A 15,212-nucleotide genomic window follows, 5' to 3' on the forward strand; every position below is an offset into this window, starting at 1 on the left:
ACAAAGGCTCCTCAAAATCATACTGCATCGTTACTTATCCTACTGAAAACTTTGAGAGACTTAGGTTTCATTTTAAAGACCTCAACCCCTCCTCCTTTCAATCGAGTTACCTCTTCCACTGACTTCACAGGGGTAAAAAAGCCTTTTATTTTTCCATGAAAAACCTGCTTTTATGACAACAGAAAAAAACCCGAACAGCTAAAGCAACAGACAATCTAAAAATAGAAAACATGGGTGATGTGTGAAGCTGGGAATTGGAGCCACCCACGTGAGAAGATCCCCAGAGCTCGGGGTGACGGGAATGGCCCTGCTGGAGGTAGTACCTGACAACGCAATTTGCAAATGAGCTTATTGCGTACAGAACACTGGCGGCGTTCGGAGGCCAACAACTTGTCAGGTCTGTGTTTGGAACAGTTCACCAGGTATATAGCACTTCAAACTTCAAAATACTCTACACACTTCACCTACTGAATCTCACTGCAAGGGAAAAGGTGGCTGGGTGTCAAAGAGGGCAATAAAAGATTCTGACTACCCCTTTGGACCCCACACAGAGTGAAAAATTGAGGACTGGGATTTTCTGTAACCCGTGACTGGGCTCTGTGCACCGAGCCATTGCAAGAGCTGGGGAAAGCTCCGCTCCTCCGCGCAGCAGCGAGCAGCGCTTCCAAGTTTCTCTTTTGCTGCCGTTGGCAAATGGCTTTCAAGTATGATTAATCAATTAAAGTTTCACAAAGGTAACTATTTTACTGTCACTTGGCATTAGTGTGTCTCCTTCTGACATATTTCCCCCCTGTCCCTTTTCCCTGCTACGTGACTATAAAATGGTTATTCTCCATGCCATGAGTGCGACACACAGCACTGCTGCGGTTACAGCTTAGGTCATAATTTAGCTAAGTAGTTCTTTTGTCTGGTAACCCTATAATAAGAATATTTTTCAAGGCAGATGGAGTACAAATCTTTGAGAATTAGAAAAAAAAGCTCCTGTGGCTTTGTTGCTTGGTATTACCCAAAACAATGTATACACAACGTGAAAGTTTCGGTAAAATACGGAGGAGAAGGAAAAACAATTGACAGCCAGAATAAAAGGCTATTTTTTTCCCCTGCATGAAGTCTGAAATGCTGGAATATATTAAAACGAAGCCAAAGCCTTAACTGATTCTTTTTGACAGAGCCTGCATTTGTAACTGAGCTCAGCGTATAAGCGACCCATAAAAAGAAATCCTAAGTAACTGTTTTCACATATCTTTGAAATGCTACAACTGTTGCCTTCTTTGCTTAAGGAATGATATTCAGAATTCCCTCCCTATGAAACCACCTTTGTCAAGCAGACAATGTCTGAGCAAGTCTGATGGAAGTTCAGAGATCTCTGAAGACCCCGAAAATCCAAAACAAAAAATAAGATTTAGCACAACATACAAATGACTTCCTAAGAAATCAGGTCTGGTAATGACATAAGTATATACGAGGGTCACTTCTTTTTAAGAGATACACTAATTTTTATCACTCCAAGAAGATGTCAGTGACCACATATGAAGAGAAGACATCTCCACAGCTCTAAAAACTGCTTGTTTAATAAGTACAGAGGGTAATCAGATTAAAATAATTTTACTAATGATGGAGTGGGAGTATTTCAGTGAGAGACTATGGATACCACAAGCCACATATTGAATGATGGCCAGACTAAAAAATCAGTAACTTGAACCCAAATGTATCTTTTGGCTTCTAATGTATTTGGCATATCCTACATCTGGATTTGGCTCCCTCTTTGGTGCCACCTGCATCACCATGTCTGTGACCACGAAACTGTCCAAGCAGCTCACCATCACATGGAGCTCAAAAGGGAATCTACTAAACCACAAAAAGGTTTAATAAATTAAATTCTGCATTCTACTGAAAAAAACAAAGACTTAACTAGATTAAATTGAATAATTTAAATGAGCATTTAATGCACCTATTATTTCACCAAAGGGAATACTGGAATTTAAAGACAGGATCAGAAGGATATGAGAGGTAAGGATGCTTGCATACGTGAAACTAGAGTTGGTATCAAATGAAATTGAGAACAGTGTTTACTAACACTGCTTGAAAGTCTTCATTCTCACCTGGTTTGGTACAAAATGTGGATGCAGTTCAATAATCAGGTGTTGTCAAAATAAGGAGAAACCGTCTATTACAAGTGCATGCAAAAGGATAATATCAAAATCTTCATCAACACGTATGTGACCTGATAAGTGGCTCTCCCTCCTAGAAGTCTTCACTTCACCAGAGCCACTAAGTTGTCACCACCTTCTGCTGAACAAGAACACTGGTGACATTTTTACCTGCTGTTGGGGTTACACATGCATGGCAATGCGTTTGTTTCCTTTTTATTTTTTGTCCTTTTAAAATAAACTCCAACATCAAAGTAGATGTTCCCTTGCTCCACTTTGGGTAGAACAGTGATTTTCATAAACTTTTTTTCTTTATGTATAAGGTTTTGCTATAGAAGAGAATATAAGGATGCATGGGGATGTTCATCTTTCCAGGATTTGCAGGAAGTTTCGACTTTAGAAGAAGATCAATGATCTCCTTCAGCCATCACCAGATGGATCCTTCCGCTCACTAATTAAAACTTCTGAGGAAATCCTCTATACAACATTTTAAATATGAAAGATACAGAAATGCAGGAAAAACATTCTTATGTTAAAAATTTGGGCAAAAAATGTAAAGCAGTCAAAATATTCCGATTCAATGTATTTCATGATATTTAATTTCTTATTCATACCAGATTAGTTTCAAATTTAAGGTAATTTCAAAATTAAAAATATCAGGTTAAAACTAACATTTTGAAAAGAGTTTTGAATAATTCTCAAAAAAATTTTAGAATATTTGCAAATATATTGAAACATTTGAAAATCCAGCCTGACCTCCTAAAGAAAACTTAAAAAAGATTTTTGCCTTGTCTATGTGAAGGGAAGATTTATTTTGGAATACACGTGAGGTTTATTCTATTTGATGAAGTGGCTCATTTTGCCAATAAATAATTTTTCTACCAAGAACTAACCTGCTGTTAAGCATGAGAAGGCTGTGAGATTATTATGCTAATATCAGACATGTATTTTCTGTTAGACATTTTACATTTTATAAACACATGTAGATATTGTTTCAGAACATCTTGGATAAAACGAATGCTTGGGCTTTAAATTTACTGGGCTTTAAATTTACATCTTTACTGCGAAAGCATGTAAGTGTTATAAAAGCCAATATCTTTCAAGTATATGGTGTTTTGATATGATGAGAAAAGGATCTCCCTCTTTTTATTCTTCCAAGCACTTCTTAACTTTTAGCATATTTAGGTATCTTGTGCTTAACCACCTGAAAAGCTTTCTGAGGAGAACATGACTGGTCTAAAGTAATGATGGAGTGATCTGCAAACCAGCAGTTTAGACGATGAGATAAGAATATATAAATATATATATATTTTTTTTTTTTGAGGTGGAGTAGAGAGGATAAAGTTGTCTTCCCAGGGGCAGCAGCAGAGACCTGGAGCCAAGGACCGGCCAGGGTGCTCATGCCCGGGGCTGTGCTGCCTCTGCCCTCCCGCAGGTGCCCACGGGCACGTTCACAGGACCTGAGTTGCAAAGTCCTGTACCAGGACCAGCTGTGCCAGCTCCTGCATGGCAAAGCACTAATAATCCACCTCTTTTGCCTTTTGGATCTGAGTTAACCTCTCTAAATCGCATAGCACTGCAGTGCAGGGGCATTATCAGCCATTTGGTTCTAACTTAGCAGTCTTCTCCTGTTTTTTTCTCAAACAGCCCAGGTAGGATCCACCTGCCTTTGCTCGTTCGTTCTTGGGCAGCATGAGGACTCTCTTATTTTTAGAAAATCAATATGATGCTGAGTACAATACTAACGTATTGTCACCGAGAGCAAGCCAGAGCTGTATGCTCTGGCTATGAGAATGTTACTCAGTTTCCCAAAAGAGGTGCCTGGTGCCACCTGAGGCAGCACGGGCTGCCTGGGACATCTCGTGAGTGCCAGCAAATCCAACACGGGCTCTGTGGGAGACCCTGCTGGGGTAGCTGTAGCATCTACAACTGCACCAGGTGCTCTCAGCTGGGCAACCACGCCTTCTTCCAGTATGAGAACTGGTGCCAGCCACTGACCGAGTGGTTGCACCCCTTGGCACGAGTTCCCTGAAGCTCCAGCTGAGCCCAGTCCCAGGCATCGCCCTCGGCCGGCAGCCGTGGGAGCTCCCAGGAGCTGAACCAGTGGGCTGGTGGCTCAAACACACACACAAAAGTGTTTGAGGACCTCCGACCTGACCTAAGAAGCAAATCATCCAAATCCAGTGGGAGCTGGGAGGAGATGTCCCGTCTGCTCAACTGACCACCCCTAGAGCTCTACCCAGATTGTACACAGCACTGTTATTTTGATCTAAACTCCTACCAAACAACAACATTTTCATAAGCTGTGAAGTGTGCAAACACATAATTACCAGATGAGCTCGAAACAGTTGTTTTCAAACTGTTTATTAATTTTTATAGATGTGAACAGGATTTGAATAATCTTAAAACGGTTAACCACAGTTGCTCTTTGCAGCAACTATAAAGTGTTATGCCAAGAAAAAGAAAAATTCAGCCTTTTTCAAATTCTGGAAAATATCTTCTAAAATATAAAATACAAAAAAAATTTCTCACATTAAGTGTATAGTGTAAATTTTTCATCTCGTTGGAGGACTGGCTGACCTGCAAAGGCTTGGTGGGTTGTTATTCTACAGCCTCACGGCTACGCACAGGAATCTTTCAGTTACTGTTAAGCAATAGTGACATTCAGTTCCACTGAAATCATTAGAAACAGCAACTGTGAAGAGACTATGTCAAATAAAGTTGTTTTCTCCCCTAATTTATGACCCATGAATCTAACTCTAAATTCCACAGGATTGAGTAAATGAGGCACAGCTTTAATCTATCAAATTAAAATCTACATTACCACAATCTGAGAAGCCAACTCTAAAGATCATCTTTCAGGTTCTGTAGAACTAGTGACTAAATATAAATTAATACACTGCCAAATCTGATCTCAATAATGATGCCAACTTCTCAATGATATTCTAAGGCAGGGAAATAGTATACCCATGGTTTATGCAGCTTTTATGAACAGTAAATCTTATTTCCTCTGTACAAATATATACAAATTTATTTTTTATGTTTATAATTTTTATTAACTGTGAATGTTTTGTTTTCTTTCTATATATATTTGCTTCTATATACTTCCCTTCCAATGAATATTCTATTAATTTCTTTCTCCTCTCAGAAAAAATAATTCCAAATAAGGAATTAATCTCCATTTGCTTTTTTTCTTTCCCCTCTATAACCACAATTTAATTTTTAATGATTCATGAGCTCTTTCTCCTGCACTTGAATGATGCTTACACAGATCTATCTAGATTGTGTTCAACTTCAACCATTTCAGAGAGCTGAGATTAGAGCAAACACTTTGGGTAACTAAGTCTAAGCTTACTGTGTCTATTAAAAAAGAAACTTTTGGTTTCCAAAGTTACTCATGTAAGCTTCCCTCCTCATCAGTACAGAAAGAAAGGTACCTTAAAAGCCAATTTAGGTCAAAGAAAGGAACCTTAAAGGACAGTAGCATCCCAAAGAATGCATCAAACATAAGCACTATTGTTGGTAGCATGTGTGCAAAAGGAATAAAGAAATGGTGAGTCAAGTATCTTGCAGTTCCTTCCTTCCTCCTGCCAAAATCCATGTGCTACAAGAAAATATCTATATCTGTATCTGACTTAACTATCCAGAGAGAATTTGGGCCTGCAGTGACCTGCAGTCTGCACCCTGCAAGCTGAGCCAGTCACTTCGATATAGCCAAAGTTGGTATCCAGCTAAGTGAACGAATTCTCTGTTAAGCTTTTAAGAAGGATGAAAGAAAAAGAATAAAAATCCCAACCAACCAAACAAAAAAACCCAACCAACCAATCAACTAAAAACCAACAACAAAAAACCAACCCTGTTTGGATAATGATTTTTTTTAAGGAACCAGGCTTGATGAACACTGTCAATTAAATGTTCGCCTTCCCCAGAGCTAATAGAAAACTTTTTGGTTAGTTGAAATTTCGTAAACAGACTACCTGCTAGCCTTTTGACCAGAGTATTGAAAACCTGAAATACATACACAGGTTTATGTTCTAAAATTACACCTAAAATCACAAGTTTCCCTCCAATCATCAGATTTCAGACATCTCCTTAATACTGCTAGTGGCAAATTTTAGTTCTCGCTTCTTGTACGTCTATCTGACATTAAAGATGGAAGCAGAAAATACCCAGAGTTACAGAATGTGGTTGCTCACAATGTTGAAGTCGATAATCCATTCCCTCCTAGTCTTGCAGCATTAAGAATTGCAGCAACCCCCCGCCATGGTCTCCCCACTGACCAACCCAGGAGAAACACCTCTGTGAAGCCAAGAGCCCCAATGGGACTCCATTTCTGAGGGACCTGGATACAGGTGTCATGAAATCCTGAAGGCACTAAAATCTGGGAATCTCGTTAGTCATTGTGGTGATGTCAGATGCTTCAGTTTTATCAATGGTAAAATTAATTAACCAACTAATAAAAATGTCTGTGTCACTATGTAGGAGTTAGCACAAATTATTTCTGAGGATTACAAAGGTTTTCAGAGACTGTGAGGTGTGCTGAAGTAGCTTTCTTGGTAGAAACTCTGTTAATTGTGTGCAATAAAGACAAAGAAAAAGGTGGTTCCGACCTGTCATGCCTCAGTGCCCTCATATCAACATACACTGTGGTGGGATCTGGTCCAGATGTTCCCTGTAAACAACAACAACATCAGCTAATCAGAACCTGAAGGCTGGAAGGAAAAACAGAGTTTTACCCCTCAAATAACTGAACATTCATTTCACTGCTAATTACACCAATCAATTGACAAGTTATATTTAAGCTATTCATCAAAGCTCAGCTTTACAGAATCAGAAAGAGCACTGGAAAACATACCTACCGTCAGGTACTTGTTACCTTGGGGTTGGGAAAAACATCAAGCGGCCATACTACTTAAACACATGTCAACATAGGTTTTATTTGCTACAAAAGGCCAAGTAATCAGCACATGGATACATACAAAAAATGTTAAACACGTTTTGCCATATAAAGGAACGCGGAAATTGCTGAGGAGACACAGTTTAATGGCAGAAGCACATGGTCAGGAACGTGAAGCATGGTTTACTGAGAGTCTTCCATACATGCAACAGAGAATATACTTGAAGCTAAAGATAGTAAAGGTAGCACGCATGACATGGACCAATGTGGACTGAAGGTCTGTAAACAACTATTCTGTTCCTTTCCAGTCTTCCACTGTGTAATTTAAATCTTTGCTTTATGTCACCATATTTAGTTACTCAAAAAGCAGTAGACTAGTTTCCTTTCATGCAGAGATGATGCAGTCTTATAGGCCTTTCCACCCACAGCTTTACTGCACTTTTGTAATCTGCAATGATCTTCGCTTATCCGAGACTTCAAACTCCTCACCACTGTACATGGTGTGAATTCTCAGTGCCCTAGCCTAGGGCTCTCTGCTGCAAACCTCATGTCACTGTTAAGCAGAAAGATAGAAGAAAGGCACAACTTCATTTCGGAACACTGGAACTTTCAAAATTTTGGTTTTGGGATATAAAATCACCTAACTCTGGTAATCTACAGGTGCAGGAACTCTTTTATCAGACATTTAGATGCTCACTACTCAAAACAACAGGCAACATCAACTCCCAGTGGTTTCTATCCTGTTTGGGATATAATCCAGAGTATAACTCTTCACATTAGGAATGTCTAGGGCTACATTCTGCATTTCTGCGATGCTGGCTGGTAGTTCCACACAATTTGTTGAGCACTAACAATTGTGTTGGAGTTCCACAAATAGATAATTTTTGTATCTAAAGGAGAAAAGAGTTACCACTACCAATTGATACTTACTGTACAGATACTGATAGTGACCCACCACCAGAGGAGAAAAAGAGTAAGAGAGCTGCACATGCATGTTAGCCTCTTTAGCTTGTTATACACAATACAAGATACAATATCCTCTCTAGCTACTAACGACACAATTTTCATTCGACTAGTAAACTCAGCAGTGTAACAGACTAGTGCTGAGTGGAGAACTTATTTGAAATATAAGCAATGTTAAAAGAAAAAACAAAATAACGGAAAACCAAAACCAAGCAAAAATTTGCTATATTTAAAAATAAAACTAAACCTGAATTGATTTATAAAATAATGGAAACAGTCAAGTTTGAAAATCAAAGACAACCACTATAGTATTTGTTATTTTCAGTCTGAACAAAACAGTTACAACAGACAGCTGATATTTGATGAAACCTGCATCCAGATAAAGCTATACTGGACTTGTTTATAATTTCACAGAAGGATCTGAAAATCCCCAAATCTCCAGACTCAATTTCTAGTCTGTCCCACTGTTGGAAGCTGATAGGTGGGTATTGAGGGAACATGAAAATCCCCTACCTGCTCGGCCAGCTTCCCCAGCCTGTGAGGCTATAGCAGCAGGAATAGCAGGGATGAGGGAGAGAAGGAAAGAAGGTAACACAAGACGAAAATAATAACAAAAAAATGGGAATGAAGAGTGGGAGAAAAAAAAAAAAGAGGAGAATGCAAAAAGCAGGGAGTAAAATAAAAAGAAAAACAATGTCAAATACAGGAATTTTACAAATTAACCATTATACCATTAAAGGTTAAAAAAAGTAAAAAATGAGGTGTCAACATTTTAGTAGAGCAACAGAAGAGACAGCTGTAGACTGCTAACCTTGGACAAACAGACTTAAATGGTTTTAGGACACTAGAGACAATGTTGTTAGTGGAAAACATGTGTCTAGCATACTGGTATTTTTTTGTTGTTTTTGGTGAAGAAGTCAGTAAACATTACGGTTCTGCTATTTTAATGCCCATCCATCGAGACAGGAGTTCCAGGTCTGCCATTTCACTACTAAAAGAAGCTTGTAAGCAATGCCTCCTGAAAATCAACAGTAAGCTCTCTTTTTGGGAAAAAAAAATTGGTATACAATGGAGAAAGATACTTACACCTTGTTTCATCAAGATTAATCTGCTCCTAAACCGAAATAAAATCAAGGGTTTGTGCACAACCTAATTACGAGAAGACCATAACTAAATGGAGTAACTTCATAGTTCAAGAATTCTTCATTCTTAGTCTATTTGCTATGATAAACAGTAAAATTAAAAGCCAATAAAACCCCACCAGTTTTCCACCACAGTCAATAACACAGCAAGAGATAACACACAGTGGTGACTCGTATTAAGTCACTGCTGTCATGTGGAGCAGCGAACACCAGATTGCTGTAGGGACTTGCCCTACAGTGTCTGAAGATAAACAGCTCTCAGAGCACTGGTGTCCGTATCCCTCTCATCAACCTGCTGAATTGCAGCAAAGTTAAAGACTACAGGAAACTGCCACAGCTGCATCTTAAAACAGGTTTAATTTGGATGTGGGGCAAGATGGAGCATTTTAAAAAAAAGAGAATGAATCTGATTATTGCCTCAAAGTAGAAATAATACTAATATCATATATTACTAATATCATATTACTAATGATCCAGGTTTGGCCTGTGAACTGCCTGAAGGAAAGAAGCCAGAGAGTTGTGGTCAATGGGGCAGAGTCCAGTTGGAGGCCTGTATCCAGTGGAGTCCCTCAGTGGTCGGTACTGGGACCAGTACTATTCAATATATTCATCAACGACTTGGATAAGGGAACAGAGGGCGCTGTCAGCAAGTTTGCTGATGCCACCAAGCTGGGAGGAGTGGCTGACACGCCAGAGGCTGTGCTGCCATCCAGAGACCTGGACAGGCTGGAGAGTTGGGCAGGGAAAAATTTAATTAAATGTAACAAGGGGAAATGTAGAGTCTTGCATCTGGGCAGGAACAACCCCAGATTCCAGTATAGGTTGGGGAACGACCTGTTAGAGAGCAGTGTAGGGGAAAGGGACCTGGGGGTCCTGGTGGACAGCAGGATGACCATGAGCCAGCACTGGGCCCTTGTGGCCAAGAAGGCCAATGGCACCTGGGGTGTATTAGAAGGGGGGTGGTTATTAGGTCAAGAGAGGTTCTCCTGCCCCTCTACTCTGCCCTGGTGAGACCGCATCTGGAATATTGTGTCCAGTTCTGGGCCCCTCAGTTCAAGAAGGACAGGGAACTGCTGGAGAGAGTCCAGCGCAGGGCCACAAAGATGACGGAGTGGAGCATCTCCCTTATGAGGAAAGGCTGAGGGAGCTGGGGCTCTTTAGCTTGGAGAAGAGGAGACTGAGGGGGTGACCTCATTAATGTTTATAAATATGTAAATGGTGAGTGTCACGAGGATGGAGCCAGGCTCTTCTTGGTGACAACCAATGATAAGACAAGGGGCAATGGGTTCAAACTGGAACACAGGAGGTTCCACTTAAATATGAGAAGAAGCTTCTTCTCAGTGAGGGTGCCAGAGCCTGGAACAGGCTGCCCGGGGAGGTTGTGGAGTCTCCTTCTCTGCAGACATTCCAACCCGCCTGGACACCTTCCTGTGTAACCTCATCTGGGTGTTCCTGCTCTGGCAGGGGGATTGGACTGGATGAGCTTTTGAGGTCCCTTCCAATCCCTGACATTCTGTGATTCTGTGAACACTGCATAAAACCAGGAGAATTGCTGAAATCCATCAGTTACATAATTCACTGCCTGTGACTATACTGGAGGTCCAGAGAGGACTTTGAGAGTCCCAGAGCCTCGCATGGCTTTTAACTAAGGAAGGGTTTGAGAAACAGCAAATGAAGTCACAGCATGGTCCTTCCGTGGCCAGCCGCAGCTGAGATACTCAGAGTGTTTCAAAAGAAGCCAAGTCTTAGCCAAGACCAGAGTGACTGACTCAATTTGTCTGTGCATATCTATTTGGCGAGACGGATAGAGAGCATCTCTCATGCCGGTAACAGGAAATAAACAACACGACTTCTGTTGGATCTGATATCCCTAGGGACATGCTAGGTGGTGTTCAAGGAGATAAAATGGGCCAAACATCATCTTCTGTCTGAAAACTGGTACACCGTAAGTCACATCCCTTGGACTAAATAAAGGTCCTGCCCATGCAAAGGCTGCCACCAGTGAACCATTCCTGATCTGTGCAAACCTCTGAAGCACACTGAGCTTTTATTCGCTGGGAAAACATCGCAGGTCACAACTGCAGGGAGGACCAGCCCAGCAAGGCAGCGGTGGGGACGACCGTGTGCCAGCACTCGGCCTGTACCTCATTTCCACTGAAGTCAAAGGCCAAGCTGAATGCTCTCCCCTGCTTCTATCCCCATAGTAAGGAACTAGGCAATCAGAAGTCCTAAGAATTGAAAAATAATTGTTGTTTTGGGTTTTGTTTTGCTATCTAAGGATGCGGCTGCAGTGTTTACTCTGAGTCTACCTCTGCTCCAGTGATGCTTGGAAATGGAATTTTTGATGCACACTTGACAATCTCACGTACGCAAGCACAGCCGCTGGGGCTGTGAAAAGAACTTCATGGCATGACTCATAGCAAAGGTGGGAAAACAGAATCTGAGGGAGCTCACCCAGCAACACACTGCATTGCTAAGTGTGGATCATTCCTCTGATAAAGTGCACGGCCTCCATCGCACTCTTTGCAGAGCCGTCCCTTATTACTTTTAATACGGAAGATCCTCAGGAAGTATCATCTATCACTCAGTAAAAAGAAACATTACCTTTAAGCCCGACATTTACTAACAAAGTTCCCTTTGCTAGAAAGTGAGGGAAAGATTCATTTCACAGAACTTCAGCCATCAAGGACATAGGAAGTATCTCCTGGTGGTGATGAATCCCATCCCAAGACAGGCACCTGAGACAGCCTGAATGAAGCACGGTCTTCAAGTATTTATTTGATTCTACTGACTAGAGATGGATATGGGATAACTCACTTAACCATGCCATCTCACTTAAGAGGTGACACAAAAGCGGCAAGACGAACCCTGCTCTGCTGCTCCAGCTTGGGCAGAGTTGTTAGTACATTTTCAGGGTTAACTAAGGAAAACGAACAACTTCTAGAAGTTTTGCCTCAACTGAAATCGAGTAGTAGGTTGAATAAAATGAAAATATTTATTTTAAGTGTTCACATGGAAATTAGATAAATCCTAGAGAACTATTTGTGCTGTTGTAAGAAGCAGGCTACTTTTCACATCTATTTTTCTCTCTCTCTTGAGAATGCTAAGATGCTAGTTAATGAGAATTAAAATATGCTGGATACAATCTTTTCATCTCAGAAATCCCTGGACCATTATCTGTGACTATACAGCCATAAAATGTCAGATATTAATGGTACTTAAGTGCCTAAAGATAGAGAGAATTATTTACTTTCAAAAGCATGTCTCTAAAAATCTAGTCCAAAATGACTACATCAAAAGAAACATAGTAAATTTGCTCTAAATTTGAGGGCAAATTAATAATATGACAATGCATTAGTCTGTCAGTGATCTTAATCCTAAAATTAATATCATTTGGTAGACTAAGGCTCTTCTGTACCAAAGAGATTATCACAATGGTTTCCTTTTTAAACTAACCTTTAATAAAAGGTCAAATTCTGCTATGAATTTTTTATACACACACACATACATGTACACACACTTCCCTCTTCTTTTTGGAGGGGGGAACAATAGTAAAAGATTTTTGGAATAATCGGGATATCTTTCCCTTGAACCACTGGAGTCTTATATTTGCCCAAAAAATTGGAAATGAAGTGAAAAAGGTATCAAAGATCACACCCAAGTGGTGTTAGAGGCAGCCCATAGAGAAGAAAGCCCTGGTAAGGGTCAATAGCTGAATATTGAGATATGTTTAGAAAGGTGATTAGTAGATACGTATTTTAGAAAGACCATGGAATAGGCTGGATCACAGTTATCCCCGTGGAAGATTGTGTTCCACGAATGACACGCTGATCTCATGGATGACACAACTTGGAAGAAAAAAAGCAAAGGCAGATGCTATTGACTCAAACATCTTTAGAAGTATTTTTATGCAGTGTGAAAAATCCAGAAATCATGACCCATTTCTGGGGCATACTGGAGACAATGTTCATTTCAGGAACATCGTTGATCAAGGATTAAAATTAATTCTGTTCCTCAGCCTAGAAAATAGAATAGCCCACAAGCTATGCTGGAATATCACTAGCCATAAACTTCCAGACAGTTTGGAAAGAGCATTCAATCTAATTCAGTATCCAGTCCTTGGCAGTGTCTACTACCAGATGCTTCAGAGGACGCAATCCTGTATCTTTATATTTGCTATCAAAATGACATGTTTTGTGGGGATGCTTGTAAGTAACATCTTTAGTAATTTTTCAAACCCCTTTAAAACTTGCCAAACTATCCTCAGCTTAAATGCTTCAAAAACCATTCCACTTGGACGGGTAACGTTACCAAATATAGCCTGTTCTGAAATGGCTTTTCTTCATTCCAGCCACATCGCTCTTCAGACAGTGTATGGCTTTTAGTTTGTCCTACAGACTGAGGTGTAACGTCTCAGCAGAACTCACTGAAGCTTGACGCTAAGCTCTGTGATCAGCCAGGCTGTTAATCACCTCACTCAAAGCTCTCATTCTGTGCTGTTCTTAAATTCATAGTCAGTATCATTAATAACATTCCTTCAGAGAGTTATCCACTTTTACATTTTGATTCAATAACTCTTTCAAGAATTTCTGTAAAGATCTAAGAAGCAAATTTCACCTAAGGACTTAACACAATCACATGGCAGATATACAGAGTCAAGCAGAAATCCAGCCTAACCCCATGACGATGGGGATCTCCAGTTTCTCTGTGTTCAGCTTTCCCGCACATTTGTGGTGGGTTGACCCAGACAGCAGTGAAGTGCCCACTCAGCCGCCCGCTCACTCCCTTCCCAGAGGGTCAAGGGAGAACAAAAGCAAGAAAACCCATGGGTCAAGATGAAGACAGTTTAATGAATGAAGAGAAAAAAAATCCCAAGTGACTCAAAAGCAATCACTCACCACCTCCTACAAGCAGAACGATGCCCAGCCAGTCTCTGAGCAATGGATACTTTGGAAGATCAACCCCCTCTCTTTTAACCCTGAGCATGACATTATATGGTAGGGGAGATCCCAGGTCAGCTTGGGACAGCTTTCCTGGCTGCGTCCCCTCCCAGCCTCTTGCTGTCCCCCAGCCTCCTTGCTGGGGGCAGTGAGAAACAGAATGCCTTGATGCTGTGCAGCACTGTTCAGCAATAGCTAAACCACTGGTCTGCTATCAACACTGATTCAGTCACAAATCCAAACCACAGTTCCATAAGGGCTGCTATGAAAAAAGTTAACTCCATCCCAGGCAGGTCCAGTACAATATTACTTCCAACAAGGCGTACTTGGGCATTGAACCTGGCTTACTGCTGCTTAGTGTCATTCCCTGGTTTTATTATTTGTCCTGAACAAATGACTTATCTCTTAAGTGAAGCAGCTATGACAAACAGTCCTGAGATCACTGCAAGCCTGAAATGGAAGTTTTCACTAGCGGCAAGCAACCTTCTGCAGCTAACTTGTTATCTACAGCATCCTTCATGTCTGGTCTCTCCATGGACCAGAAGCCAGAGAAGTTCAATGATTTTTCAGAAGTAGCTTCACCACAGCTGCAGGGAGAGCTGACGGGCCCCATCCTGATCTGTCAGGAAAGTCAGAGCAGTCGGCCATGAAGGTGTCCCATCACGTCCCTCCCTCCCCTCCTCTGGAAAAGACATCCCATCGGTGCTTCAAAATGGCTAAAGACACAGGAGCAAATTATAAAATGATTGTTACCAAGTAGCCCCCTCATCTCTTTCTCCTCTGCTTTTCCATTCTACTCGAGGGAAGGCAGAGTCCTTGCTGCCTCCTGTGCCCCTCACAGCCAAGTGTTTAAGCCTGGCTGGGCTGCTGACTGGGAAAGCCAGCCAACCTGCACCTGCTAACTGGCCTAAACTGGTACTCTCCAAATTGGGCTGACCCAGGCAGGAGTGCCTAAAGATTTTTTAGATGTTTTCTGAGTTGTCCTTTGCTATGTCATCACTCAGGACTCTAGATAGGGAGAAAGAAACACAGGCATATTGGTCTGTGCTGAGCCCATAACCTGTATTTGTTATGCTTTTTTGAAATAATAAAAAAAAAAGTTTATAATCTGGAAAAGAAT

At 40.9% G+C, this 15,212-nt stretch overlaps 1 protein-coding gene across 7 annotated transcripts in view; it reads right to left on the minus strand.

The window, feature by feature from the left end:
- The window catches only part of DIP2C (disco interacting protein 2 homolog C), a 323,874-nt gene that overhangs the window by 21,826 nt on the left and 286,836 nt on the right, over nt 1-15,212 (minus strand). For 4 of the 7 annotated variants that reach the window (XM_065627298.1, XM_065627296.1, XM_065627295.1 and 1 more), the window contains 2 exons: nt 8,524-8,553; nt 6,761-6,822 (listed from right to left, as the gene is read on the minus strand). In XM_065627298.1, the coding sequence (XP_065483370.1) occupies nt 6,761-6,822; nt 8,524-8,553 (92 nt within the window). The remainder of the gene's footprint in view (nt 1-6,760; nt 6,823-8,523; nt 8,554-15,212) is intronic. The other 3 variants (XM_065627299.1, XM_065627302.1, XM_065627297.1) reach the window with 1 other exon arrangement.

This window comes from Caloenas nicobarica, chromosome 2 (assembly GCF_036013445.1).
Source record: "Caloenas nicobarica isolate bCalNic1 chromosome 2, bCalNic1.hap1, whole genome shotgun sequence".
NCBI lineage: Eukaryota > Metazoa > Chordata > Aves > Columbiformes > Columbidae > Caloenas > Caloenas nicobarica.